Below are 15,008 nucleotides of genomic sequence, written 5' to 3'. Positions count from 1 at the left end.
TTCACGTCATTTAGCCCCGTCTCTTCCTCATTCCCGCAATTCGCGACAGTATGCCATGACGCGGATGTGGCCTAATGACATAGGAATTCCGGCCCTGCCCCCCCAAATTGCCCATCTGTTTTTGCTCCCTGAACATCTCCTGGGGAGCAGATAGTAAAAGTAGGTAAGTATGCTTAACAGGCTCACATCAATAATACAAATCCTCTGTGTTTGTAATTCACAAAGTTCAAGACAAGCTGCAAATGTATGATCCCCTTCTCAGAATCCAATAAACTCCCTAATGGTTCAAGTCTTTTGTTTGTCCCCCTTTAAAAAATTATCTAACATAAACCTTAATAAAATAAATAACAACTCATGACAACTGGAGTTGGCGTTTAAAATTGATTATTTATTTTTTATATCAAATTAAATTATTAAAATGTTTGCATGGTGGCAGACAAAAAGAACGAAAAACAAACAGGACAATGACTTGCATACAACAACTCAATCTTTGGTGTTCAACTCTGCGCCAGTCCACAAAAGCACGCCTGGAGTGGCGGTGTCCAATTTTCCTGGACGGGACATTAACGGCCTAATTTGTAATCCATGCCTGGAGGGGCGGTGTCCAATTTTCCTGGACGGGACATTAAAGGCCTAATTTGTCATCATAAGTGTTGAGAGTACACCCAACTAATATAAAAATACCCTATTCCCAAATAAAAATACATTCTTTCCGCCACCAACAAATGACAGCACAACAACACAACAAAAATTCATATTGAGGGAATTTCCAGAAGACAAGATGAATGATGCAATCCATCAATCCCTGTTAACACTTACAAAATCCCGCCCCTCACACACAATAGGCTCCCTAATCACTAGGCAATAGAACATCATGACCTACAAGTGTCCATAATTTATTTCTTAACCTCAAGGTTTAATGTGGACTTAGAAGTCAGCCTTACACTTCCCCAATCTGAACTCAAATAGAGCAGCAACATAACTTAAAAATATTCAATGAAAAGTTTATTATTCAAACTCAGGGTAGGTGAATGAAATCCGCAGTATCACTTATATCACCTTATCATTTTTGGTATTCCTGCTTCATCAAGGGATATTATTAATCCTGTATGCACGCTAAGACACATAAGAGTGTGATTAGATCAAAAGTAACACTTAATTACACATTATGAGATCAGACTATTAGTCATAGGCATATTCTGACATTTACTGACAGGTAGCCAGAATTGTTTCTGTGTTACTGTGACTTGCTCAGGATAAACTCGCTATCCTGAAGCTGGTCTATTGTTTTTGTGATTTCTCAGGCAATAATATGTGCGAGTGAAACACTTGCACTCTATTATATTGCCTGAGTTCTAACTTGAGAATGGGAAAACATCTGGATGCGATATGCTTTTTTGTGAGTTTGTAAAGCCCATAAATGTGAGTTTTACTATAGTCGCACCCTATTACATTTTGTGAGTAAAAAATGCGAGTTTAGCGCTAAACTCGCATTTTTTACAAATTTGCACTCTTTTACATTTAGCCCATGGTGTAGTATATTCAAACACCTTTGACAGCAAAATGGTAAAACAAAAAATGCTAATCTGCATATATAATACTTTACTCCTTAATATTGTCTAATAGCAGATGGTCCATTAACCCTTTCTCATAAGTTGAATTGGGTGGTAAGGGGATCCACAACGTGTGCAATTAGAAGATAATTCATATCGGGATATACAGTATCAAGGCTTTGTGCCTAGAGCCAGTTGCATTCGGAATAGCAAAATGAGATTGCAAATCTATTTGCCTTATTTGCGGCCAATTCAGAGTCAGTTACATATACAAATGTCTTCCTTTCCCTTGTCGTATCTGGCTATGATAAGAGTGGAGGTGTGTGGTTTCTGCGTGTATTCTCTAAATGTGAAAAATAATAGTACACAATGCAATCACATTACAGTTAATAGTCGGGGATTCAGTTTATAGACCAGACTAAATGCAGCTGGTCTATATCCTGACAGGAGAAGCCCGAAGGGGAACTTAAGATAGGCCTCGAAATACTGACGCCTATCTTAATCCCGACACCAGATCCCAGAAGGATGACAGCCCGAACAAGGTAATTACGGGTCATCCTTAGCGTTCGCCGCAGGGGGTGGGGAGGAGGCTTTTAGGTTTGGAGAGTATAGCAGGGTTAGGGTTAGGTTTTGGGGGGAGGTTAGAGTTAGGCACCCCTAGGGGGGAGGGTTAGGTTTAGGCACCCCCGGGGGATTGGTTAGGGTTAGGCACCCCCCGGGAGGGTTAGGTTTAGGGTGTGGGAAGGGTGGGTTAGGTTTAGGCACCCCCAGGGGGATTTAGGGTTAGGAACCACCACGGGAGTTTTAGGGTTAGGCACCCCTAAGGGAGGGTTAGGGGGGGAGAGGGGAAGGTTAGGGTTCCTACCAGCCGGCGTCGGGATCTCCTCCTGTCAGGCTTCTCCTGTCTCCCGCCGGTAATTCATACTGATTCCATAGTCGGATACAGCAGATAATATTGTGAATAGTGCATTTGCATGTTTTTAATTGTAACACTTTGAATATATGTGCAGGCTTCTCCATCACAAACTGAATAAGCAGAATTATTTATTTTGTGTATAATGAGTGTGTGGTGTAGTGTTAACATTACTTTTAAAACAATGGTGCATCAGGTTTAGGGGCTTTGAATATATGGGCGTGTTTACGATCAATCACATAAAGTCATCTCTATCAACTTTACACTTACACCAGGATCAGAGCACATGCAACTCGGGCCCCTACAGAAAGCAGCATTTGAGATTTCTTTGTGGCCCATTTTAGTTGCACTCTGCGATTGCACGCCCACAACAAAAAACTTACTGTACTTTTACTAAAACCCACTGCAATCACATACATGTCCACTTCCATTCCAATTCCGGTCTCTACTCCCTAGATGCACAAGTCTCAAGTCACATTTGAAACAAAAAAAATACTCTTCTGAGTGCCACTATTGAATAAGGTAAGTGAGAGAGGAGGAGGGGAAGGATAGCAGGAGGGGAAGAGAGAGAAGGATAGCAGAGGAGGAAGGAACAACATCAGGTGGCACACAGGAAAGAAGGATTGCATTTACAGGAAAAGGGGGAGATAGATGGCAGAGAGAACAGGAGGGGGAGATGGATGGTAGAGAAGACAGGAGGGGAGAGATGGTTGGCAGAGAGGACATGAGAGGAGAAATTGATGGCAGAGAGGATGCCAGGGGAGAGATGGGTGGCAGAGAGGACAGGAGGGGAGAGATGGATGGCAGAGGGAACATGAGGGGAGAGATGGATGGCAGAGAGGACAGGAGGAGAGAGATGGATGGCAGAGAGGAAGGATGGAGAGATGGATGGCAAAGAGGACAGGAGGGGAGAAATGGATGACAGAGAGGATGGGAGGGGAGAGATGGATGACAGAGAGGACAGGGGGGAGAGATGGATGGCAGAGAGGACAGGAGGGGAAGATGGATGGCAGAAAGGAGGGATGGGGACATGGATGACAGAGAGGACAAGAGGGGACATATGGATGGCATTGAGAACAGGAGGGGAAGATGGATGGCAGAGAAGACAGGACAGGCAGATGGATGGTAGAGAGGACAGGAGGGGAAAGATGGAAGGCAGGGAGGACAGGAGGGGAGAGATAGATGGCAGAGAGGAAGAATGGAGAGATGGAAGGCAGGGAGGACAGGAGGGGAGAGAGGCCAGGAGTGGAGATGGATGGCAGAGAGGACAGGAGGAGAAGATGGATGGTAGAGAGGACAGGAGGGGAGAGATGGAAGGCAGGGAGGACAGGAGGGGAGAGAGAACAGGAGGGGGAGATGGGTGGCAAAGACAAAGGATGGAGAGATGGTGGCAGAGAGGACAGGAGGGGAGAGATGGATGGCAGAGAAGACAGGAGGGGGAGACGGATGGCAAAGAGGACAGGAGTGGAGATGGATTGCAGAGAGGACAGGAGGAGAAGATGGATGGTAGAGAGGACAGGAGGGGAGAGATGGAAGGCAGGGAGGACAGGAGGGGAGAGATGGATGGGAGAGAGGCCAGGAGTGGAGATGGATGGCAGAGAGGACAGGAGGAGAAGATGGATGGTAGAGAGGACAGGAGGGGAGAGATGGAAGGCAGGGAGGACAGGAGGGGAGAGATGGATGGGAGAGAGGACAGGAGGGGAGAGGTAGATGGCAGAGAGGAAGGATGGAGAGATGGGTGGCAGAGAGGACAGGAGGGGAGAGATGGATGGCAGAGAAGACAGGAGGGGGAGATGGATGGCAAAGAGGACAGGAGGGGAGAGATGGATGGCAGAGAGGACAGGAGGGAAGAGATGGATGGCAGAGAGGACAGGAGGGAAAGATGGGTGGCAGAGAGGAAGGATGGAGACATGGATGGCAGAGAAGACAGGAGGAGAAGATGGATGGCAGAGAGGACAGGAGGGGAGAGATGGAAGGCAGAGAGGACAGGAGGGGAGAGATAGATGGCAGGGAGGAAGAATGGAGAGATGGGTGGCAGAGAGGACAGGAGGGGAGAGATGGATGGCAGAGAAGACAGGAGGGGGAGATGGATGGCAGAGAGGACAGGAGGGGAGAGATGGATGGCAGAGAGGACAGGAGGGGAAGATGAGGGGTAGAGAGGAAGGATGGGGACATGGATGGCAGAGAGGACAGGAGGGGAAAGGTGGATGGCAGAGAGGACAGGAGGGGAGAGATGGATGGCAGAGAGGACAGGAGGGGGGATGGATGGCAAAGAAGACAGGAGGGGGAGATGGATGGTAGAGAGGACAGGAGGGGCGAGATGGATGGCAGAATGGACTGGAGGGGGAGATGGATGGCAGAAAAGACAGGAGGGAAGAGATGGATGGCAGAGAAGACAGGAGGGGGAGATGGTTGGTAGAGAGGACAGAAGAGTGAGATGGATGGCAGAGAGGACAGGAGGGGCGAGATTGATGGCAGAGAGGACAGGAGGGGCGAGATTGATGGCAGAGAGGACAGGAGGACATATTTGCAGATATCTCGCTGACACAGTCAACCCACACCACACCTTACTACAGAAACCCTTTAATATGGGAATTATACAGGATGTGCATAAAATTTGGCTGTGTTTGGACATTTAAAGCACATTTCACAATTTATCCTAACTATATGCATTTTCATTTAAAAAAAAAAAGTGTCTACTGAACAATTATTGATGTTCCCTCACTGTGATGTTTGGTTTTGAGAGTAGGAGACTCGTTGGGCCTGGTTCAGAGATGTACATAAACCTGATTTACGTATATCTCAGATTTTTGTGGATCTGCACACGTGCAGAACAAATCCTGCATGTTAGCACGCAATACCTCCAAGCTGGTGTTGCCGACCTGCTTTCCCAGAAATGGGGGCATGTCACCCCCATTTTCTGGGAGTGCAGAGGCCAGGGTCTACGTCGGAGGATGCAGATTACCTGACCTCGCAAGCAGGATGTGGCCAGACTAAGTAAGCTTTGGCTTACACAGATGGCTGATGCTACAGATGCCTCCTGCAGAGCAGGCATTAGCATATTTTAGCACAGTAGCTCCGCCCAAAGACGCAGCTACTGAGTCCATCTCTGAATCAGGCCCATTGTCTGCTTTGACAGGTATAAAATAATATGGTCACCTCCTCAGAAGTTAAAGAAACCTGAGATGCAAGTTTCCTTGATTTAATATGGTCCTTATGGTCTAATCAGCTCCCAACTGTCATTTTTCAAGCACAGCCTGTGAGATGATAGTTGGGAGCTGATTGGCTGGCACCTTATCACTTTCTTATCACTTTTCACTCTGCCTCCTAACACTGCTTAGTAAATAGACCCCTTAATGTCATATTTAGTTATTTCATGCTAATATATATTATTTGTTCAGTGGCTGACAGCAAAACACCTCTATATATTTTGCTATATATACACAGTTGATAACCTTTCATTACACTTTTGTATTTAGGTTACCCAACAAACTCTTTAATCATGGTGACTATTATTAGGATGTTGCTTTCCCATTTATTATACAGTAAACTCCTGATTTACAGGGTCGCACCTGTTGCCCCCTTGGGGATTGATCTGCACAAATAGAACATTTTAGAGAAAATTGCTGTAAAAACTAACATTATAATCACCAATATTCCTGACTCCGTTGCCAGCCCCAAATATTTAATTACATATCCACTATACGATATGCTATTTCTGCCTCACATGTATGGAAAAAGCTAAATGGTAGTGTTGTTGCCATAGGCTAGAGGGCTCATGCAGGAGAAGAAGGTTCTAGTTTAGTGGATGGGATTTTGATTTGCAAACAGTGGAGGTATACAGTATATCCTGCACCCAGCCTATCTAACAAGCCCATGTGCTCAAAAATGTACAAGTGGCATTTTCATACTTGAAGGAGAGGAGAATAGCCAGCGGGTAATGAAGTTTGAGAGAATAGCCAGTGGGTATTGAAGTCTGAGAGAATAACCGGCAGGTAGTGAAGTCTTTTGCTGAACAACATACAACAAAGTTTCACTGAGCACTTGTTATGTTGTATCTCTGTCTACCTAATACACTCAGGTATGATCCAGGGAAATCTGGGACGTATAGCATTTCTAGGTATATTGATAGAATAGAATGTATTAATTGCACTCGCTGATTCTGATTTTATTTTGCATTGTGAATGACATTAGATTAGAATGGCATGTAAAATAAATGTGACACCAGGTATGATTAATAAATAAACTATATTAGCAATTTATGGGCATAAGGAACAGAAAGTAATGAGAGGGCACAACAGGTGATGTTGCATTTTAGAATTTAATCATCAACATATTTATGAAGTAAATCATTTGCCATGCTTTTTTGTAATAACATAACATATAGTAAATGTGATGACATAGTTGGCAAAAAAATTTTTTATCAAAAAATAAATGTTTTCCTGTATTGTTAGAGGGGAATCTGTAGTTAGCTAACAGGAGTTGACAGTGTAATAAATACTGTAAATACTCTGAGGAGGAAACTGATTATTCTAGTGAGGAAGGAACAAAACACTGCTTACTGGTGAGCTACCTTTTCTCATGTCTTTTCAAGCCTCAATGTAAAAAAACAAAACAAACAAATACACAAATATATAGATATATATGCAAGTGATTTATGTTTTCGCAGAAATATTTTGAATATCGCATGGTTTCGTATTTTTTATTGATTATGCAGGATTTCAGGGACCTAAATTTAAATTATATTTTCATTACATTTATAGTGCCAGTTGATTTTCATGATTATAAATTAACCTTTGTTTTATCTAGAACCTATTGAAGCTGAACCCGTCTGATAGATATTTGACCGAGCAGAGCCTGAACCACCCTGCATTTCAGACTCAGAGACTCTTGGATCGTGGTGGGAGCTCTCCTTCCAGATCATCCAAGAGAAAAACTCATCACTCAGACAGCAACTCATCAAGCAGGTCATTGTCTTTCTCAGTGAAATGTGACCATTGGCTCCAAAATACCCTTTTGTCTCTAGAAATTTGGAGATCACCTCAAGTTTAATAAATGTGAAACCAGTTAAAAAAGGTCTGACAATTTTGAGTAACTTAAGCTATATCTTGGACAGATGTCTTAACAGTTTCTATAATTATTATTATTTGCTTATTTTTACTACTTTTGTCAAAGTACAGTATAATTTGTGTATTTAAAATTATTTTTATGAAAGCTGTTATTAAACTATAACTTTCATGTGATACAAATTCACCTTTATATTGCACAACTGCCTACAGACATTTCTGTTCTTGACTATGTGTAATGAAGTCTACAAAATGGCTGCTTCCACTGTGGGTGGGCTACAGGTGCACTTTAATAGAATGATATTTATAATTATGTTTAGCTTCAATTATCAGCTCTTTACACCTGCAGGTGTATTATTATTATTATAGGGCACCACAAGTGGTCAGCAGTGCCTTTCAAAGGCCAAGACAATAAGACAGTACAGGGTAAAACAATACAGTACAGTGAACAGTACAATACAGTAGACAACTGGTGGTAGCTGAAATCTGTACTTATTTGCATGGGTGCAGATGTATGAAGATGAGGTTGGAGATGTAGGGAGCAGTGGAGTTTGAGAGGGTCTTGTACATGACAGTGAGGAGTTTGAAGAGCATTCTATAGGGAAAGGGGAGCCAGTGAATGGTTTGGTAGAGAGGGGAGGCAAATGTGGAGTGGTGGGAAAGGAGTATAAATCTAGCTGCAGTGTTGAGTACAGATTGGAAAGGAGCAAGATGGGAACAGGCAAGTTCAGTGAGGAGATGTTTGCACTAGTCAAGGTGAGAGATGATCAGTGAGTAGACAATGGTTTTGGTGAATTCCTAGAAGAGGAAGGGTCTGATGTGAGCGATGTTGTGGAGCTGGATAGGGCAAGAGATTTCATGTGGGGGGCAAAAAAGAGGGAAGAGTCAAGAGTGACTCCCAGGCAGTGGAGTTGGGGAACAGAGGAGATAATGGTGTTGTTGACAGTGATAGAGAGGTTGGGAGGGGAGGAGACTCTAGATGGAGGGAAGACTTGAGTTCAGTTTTTGTCAAGTTGAGTCTGAGAAAGCACTCAGACATACAGGAGGAGATGGTAGAGAGGCAACTGTACACTGGAGAACGGAGGAAAGGGGAGAGATCAGGACAAGAGAGGAAGAGTTGTTGGCGGCATAGGGGTGATACTGGGGGCCGAAGGAACTGATGAGTTCACACAGGGAGTAGGTATAAAGAGTGGAGGGCCAAGGACAGAACCCTGGGATACGTCCATGGGAAGGATGGATGGGGGAAACTGGAAGGAGCCGAAGGGTAGGTGGCAGTAGGGATGACCATGGTAGGAGGAGGAGATTTTTTAATAGGTGGCTTTAATTTTGGAAGTGAAAAAGTTGGCAAAGTCAGTGTCAGTGAGGGAAGGTAGTAGGGGGGACAAACAAGTGTGGTGAATGTGGCAGAGAGGCAGCAGGGATTGGACTGAGAAAAGATGAGAGGCTTGAAGAAAGATTGCTTGGCAAAGTAAAAGGCAGAGCAGTAGGAAGAGAGGATGAACTTGAAGTGGAGGAAGTCCTCCAATGAGCTAGAGTTCCTTCAGTGGCGTTCAGCAGTGCGTGTGCATTTTGAAGCAACCGGGTAAATTGGTGTGCCAAGGTTGGGGTTTGAAGTGGAAAAGTGTGACAGAAGAGGTGTGGGCAGCAAAGACGAGAGCGAAGGTGAGGGTGAGTTTGTACAAGAAGTCCAACTGGTTGGGGCAGGCCAGAGTGGATAGAGGAGAGTATCAAGCAAAGAGGAGATTGGGCATTGGAGAGGAGTGCAGCTAATGAAGAGAGAGTGAAGGAAGGAAAGTCAGAGAGTGGGAAGGGAGAGTTGGAGAAGTCAGAGAGAGCACGTAGATGGGAGAAGACAAGGTCAAGAATGTGACTGAGACAGTGGGTAGAAGAGGAAGTCCATTGAAAAAAAATAAAAGAGGATGAGGAGGCAATAGGTTTGGTGGAAGCTAGGTCAGTGGGGGTGTCAGTGGGGAGTTTAAAGTCATCTAGGATGAGGGAGGGGAGGTCATAGGAGAGGTAGCGAGGAAGCCAGGCAGCAAAGGTGTGCAGGGGCAGGGGGACGATAGATCTGAGACATGGAATTGGATGGGGTAGAAGAGGCGGATAGCGTGGACTTCAAAGGAGGAGAAAGGGAGGGCTCAGGGGGGATGACACGAAAGGTACAGCTGGGGAATAGGAGGATGCCCACTTAGTCGCGCGGGCGATCATCAGGTCTGACAGAGTGAGTGAAGGCCCCCATAGGAGAGGGCAGCAGGGAATGCAGTTTGAGTGGAAGAAAGCCAGGTTTCAGTGACAGCAAGAAGGTTAAGAGAGTTAGAAATTAAGAGGTTACGGATAGCGGGCAGTTTGTTACGGAGGGATCTGGAATTCCAGAGGGCACAGGAGAAAGGGAAAGAGTGAAGTAGGGAGTTACAAATGAGATTTGCAGGCTTGCTGGTGTGTGGAGGTGGGCTGGGTCTAGGAGAGAGATTATTATTATTATTACCAGTTATTTATATAGCGCACACATATTCCGCGGCGCTGTACAGAGAGAATATTTGGCCATTCACATCAGTCCCTGCCCCAGTCGAACTTACAATCTATATTCCCTACCACATATGCACCCACACGCGGCGCTGTACAGAGAGAATATTTGGCCATTCACATCAGTCCCTGCCCCAGTCGAACTTACAATCTATATTCCCTACCACATATGCACCCACACGGGTTAATTTTTGTGGGGAATCAATTAACCTACCAGTATATTTTTGGAGTGTGGAAGGAAACCGGAGTACCCGGAGGAAACACACGCACGCACAGGGAGAATATACAAACTCCACACAGTTGGGAATTGAACCCATGACCTCATTGCTGTGAGGCAGTAATGCTAACCATTACACCATCTGTGCTGCCCCCAGAGGTGAGGGTATAGGGTGAAGATGGGTATTGGGCGGGAGCGAGGACACATGGTGACAGTAAATAATAGTGGAAAAAGTGATAAGTTGAAGGGAGCAAATACAGCAAAAATTAATACATGTCGAGCACAATCAGAGTCATAAAGTACAAGCTATTAATGGAACACAGTTACACAGAGGGGCTGATTTTGTACAAAGAAATAAATGCAGATCTTTGGCCATGTGTACAGTGGGGGAACTAGCAAGTGCTATGCCCAAGGGCAAATAAATGCTCCCCCCCTATTCCACAATGGAAGAAGACAAAAACATGATTTTTATTGTTACAGGGTAATTGGCCTTACGCTAAAACATTAATATGTTTTTTGGAATTACAGAACTTGTCTTGCTGAATTAAACAAGGGTACTTTCATGTATGAGAGATGTTTCACGCAAGTATTTTTATAAAAATGAATAATCTACTGTTTTTAGTGACATATGGGATTCAATTAGTGTTGCACATTTTCTGCCTATTACAATAGGCAGATTCCGCTCACACCTCCATAGGCTGCCAGAATCTGCCTTCTGGAGTTAACCCACGGAAGCTGCTGGGACCTGCTTCCGTTTCTAAATGAATCCACCCCTTGGAGTTATACTTCAGCTGAAAAGGACATGTTGCAGCTCACGCTCATATAACAAAAATGCAAAGACATAGGCAACTTTGTACAGTAAAACACTATGGGCCTGATTCGGCCGCTCGCTGGCTAAAAGGGGCCGGCTATTTAAATCATGTGCTCGCACTGCATCGCGTAAAGCCGCCCACTAAGTAATAGCGAGCTGCCGCACTATGTGCTCGCACCTGTATAAAGACGTCCCTTTGCCACTCGCAACACATCATCTCCAGCATGTGTAGGATTAATCTGGAACATCGAGAGCCATCGGAGCTGCTCGCAACGCTTGTGGTAGCCTTTTCCCACCACAACATTGCGAGCAGTTCAGGCTAAAATACAACCCAGTCACGTGTGTAATGACGCTACTTTGCTAATTATGCTCACCCATTAAACGCCGTTCTGACGGTTGGGCACGCCTGCATTCGCACATCCACACCCCAGTTACCACCCACAAACGGCACTATCTGCCACTCAAAATAGCGGCCCGACTGCGGGCTATGGGCGAGCACTTTCCCATCGCAATGACTGGTTCGCGTACGCGCATTGCGACTCATACGTATGCGCAGATTGCGTAAAATCGCTCAATGCGAGCAAGCGCAGCATAGCGTCCGGGTCTGAATCAGGCCCAATATCCATTTGTTTAAACATTTCAAGTAAAATAAGATGGAAATAAACATATAAAATCAATGAGCGGGTTCGGTTTTATTTGGTTCTTTATGTTAATATTAGCGCAAGTTTGGATTAGTTCAGATTTGTTTTATTGGCTATCCAAAACACGTGATAGCCGATAGCCAATAAGATGCCGTTTTGAGATCCAAACATACCAGAGTAAAACTGAACCCGCACATCTCTAAAAATAAATGGATTTAATGTTTTCTTCAGATTTGGCTTGTTTTACAGCTTTTTTTATAAATTCAATCTGCCTATTATTTATTATATTGAACTCATATAGTGGGATCTACTTTATTTGTAGTGCTGTAACACTGTCATGAATTACACAGAGGAAAAAAGGGCAGTTTCTCAGTAAACACTGGAAACTGATATCCTGGTGCTAATTGGGTAGAAACTGTAATATCAATATATACCGTTAATTTTGACGCTGCTACTAGTTCATACAGCCAGTTACTCCTCTGGCATAGATATCTACATACGAAAAAAAAACACCTAGTGAACTGCGCAAATGTCAAATTATATAATTAATAAATAAACAAACAATGGTAATATGTTTGATTGACACAAAGGCTTCTTTTAAAAATATATAAATTTATTCACAATGTTCTAATTAATACATAAACTAGATGGAGTTCTCTACAGTGCTTACTTCCAAATGCTGTATTGTCTAGGTATCTAGGATAGCTCAACATCTAACCAGTGTTCATCTGGATTGTATAGGATGAAGACAAAAATGATACTTATATGCTCACCAGCTGGTTGTTGCAATTCAATTAGTATACAATGTCTCTTTTATGCTGCGCTATATAAGAAACTGTTAATAATAATAATAATAAATAATGTATTCATCCTCCAATGGTGCTTAGGTGGTTCAGATCTTAACATGTTCACCAGCTGGATTTTTTCATTAGCACAGAATTCCCAATAGCACACTGTTATCTTGTAGTGCTGGCAAGTGTGCTGTTAACCTTATGTGCCGCTGTTTAGGAGGCCTGCAGTGCCTCTCACCTCTCTGTGTCCGATCAACAGTAGCGGGAGAAGCGGCACAATAAACCAACATGAATGTCCAGTACTCACAGTGTTTGTTTCCCTTCCGTCTCGAATCACTGTGAGTGGGGAGAGTGCACCACGTCTGTGTCAGCTAGTGTCTCCGACCCTTGCTCCTGCTGACTGTGTGCCTGACCTCTCTCCTCACCTCTGAGCACTGAGAGCGAGGAGATGTGTACAGCAGGCTATGCCGGCTGGGGTCCACAGTTATCACTCAACTTGTTTCACTTTGATCTAACAGCTTTTTCAAGATCTTGAAAAAGCTCTTGGATAAGAGCGAAACGCGTCGATCAGGGATATCACCCACTATTTCCTTGCTGTGCATAGAGATGGACTTTCCCAACTATTATGCTCCTTTGCTACACATCCTGAGACTGATTTAGTGTGTGGGCCAAACAGCCAGAGTGATCACTGTGGACCCTAGCCGGTGTAGCGTGCTGTACACATCTCCTCACTCTCAGTGCTCAGAGGTGAGGAGAGAGGTCAGACGCACAGTCAGCAGGAGCAAGGGTCGGAGACACTAGCTGACACAGACGTGGTGCACTCTCCCCACTCACAGTGATTCGAGATGGAAAGGAAACAAACACTGGGGGTCATTCAGACCCGCTCGCGAGCGCAGGACACTCGCAAGCGGGTCGATGTTGCCCCACTGCGCATGCGCACGACGGAGGGAGCTCCGTCGTGCGCATGCGTGAGACCCGGCTAGCGACGGGCTCTCCGTCGCTCTGGGTCTCGCACCAAAGAGGGCGTGCTGTCGATGTTGATTGACAGCACGCCCCCTTTGGTGGGCGTGCCGGGGGCGTGGCTGCCAGACGGAGGCGTTCCCATGGGAACGCCTACAGTCTGAAGCCGGCCCCACTGACATCACTAGTGATGTCAGTGGGAGTGATTTTGGCACTGATAGAGCCAAAATCACTCCAGGGCTTGCGGCAGTGAGACCCTACCGCAGGGTCTCTGTCGCAAGCCCGATGGTCGCGATGGTCTTGACCATCGCGAGCATCATCATGGACGCTCGCATAAGCTGTGGGTGGTCACCCACAGCTATGCGAGCGTCCAGGAGGACGCTCCATTTTCATGGAGGAGGGCCCTGATTCAGAGCGAGCGCTCTGGTCAGAGCGTTCGGCTCTGAATCAGGCCCACTGTGAGTACTGGACATTCATGTTGGTTTATTGTGACACAGAGAGGTGAGAGGCACTGCAGGCCTCCTAAACAGTGGCACATAAGGTTAACAGCACACTTGCCAGCACTACAAGATAACAGTGGGCTATTGGGAACTCCGTGCTAATGAAAAGATCCAGCCGGTGAGCATGTTAAGATCTGAACCACCTAAGCACCATTGGAGGATCAATACGTAAAAGAGACATTGTATACTAATTGAATTGCAACAACCAGCTGGTGAGCATATAAGTATAATTTTTGTCTTCATCCTATACAATCCAGATGAACACTGGTTAGATGTTGAGCTATCCTAGATACCTAAGCAATACAGCATTTGGAAGTAAGCACTGTAGAGAACTCCAACTATTTTATGTATTAATTAGAACATTGTGAATAAATTTATATATATTTAAAGGAAGCCTTTGTGTCAATAAAACATATTACCATTGTTTATTTATTATTTATATAATTTGACGTTTGCGCTGTTCACTAGGGTTTTTTTTTTCTTCGTATGAATTACACAGAAGCACCTAACTTCTTCACTCATCTAGCACGGCCATAGGTGACAGCCTGACAGTGAGGCTCACATTGTAAGTGCAAGATTCCACCTGGCAATGGACCCCTGAGTTCCAAAGGGACTCCAGTATGGTGCACCTACTGCACCACCATTAGTACTGCCTTTGGGTATGCACATCTATTCAGCCACACCACCCTTATTCATCCTCTTGCAGAAGTACAGTAGTCATCATTACTGTCAGTGCATATTTGCACCAGCCCTATGTCTGGTGCTAGAGATCTGTCCCCGCATTACAGCATAGTCTGCAGTTCCAGGTACATGCCCACAATATACCCTAAGAACTCTTAGCTTACATGCGAATGACCCGTTACTGCCCATGTACACCCATTCAGCTACAAGTGGAGATGCGACTGTTACATACGACTGCATCATAGTAGCAAACACTTGGCCATGGAATAAGCACAGTGCTAAAAATCGCAATTTCCATCAGCAGAACAGAGTTGCATGCAACATTGAATCAGCAATAAAATGTTTAGAGTTT

The 15,008-nt window shown here is 44.7% G+C and overlaps 1 protein-coding gene across 5 annotated transcripts in view; it reads left to right on the top strand.

The window, feature by feature from the left end:
• Positions 1 to 15,008, top strand: part of CDKL5 (cyclin dependent kinase like 5) — a 423,438-nt gene that overhangs the window by 333,190 nt on the left and 75,240 nt on the right. For all 5 annotated transcript variants that reach the window (XM_088451639.1, XM_088451641.1, XM_088451640.1 and 2 more), the window contains one exon: positions 7,276 to 7,433. In XM_088451639.1, coding sequence (XP_088307765.1) covers positions 7,276 to 7,433 — 158 coding nt within the window. The remainder of the gene's footprint in view (positions 1 to 7,275; positions 7,434 to 15,008) is intronic.

Source organism: Taudactylus pleione, unplaced genomic scaffold (genome assembly GCF_031769625.1).
Source record: "Taudactylus pleione unplaced genomic scaffold, aTauple2 ptg000026l, whole genome shotgun sequence".
In the NCBI taxonomy this organism is placed as follows: domain Eukaryota; kingdom Metazoa; phylum Chordata; class Amphibia; order Anura; family Myobatrachidae; genus Taudactylus; species Taudactylus pleione.
The sequence above is the reverse complement of the archived record's forward strand: the minus strand, read 5'-3'. Positions and strand labels throughout refer to the sequence as shown.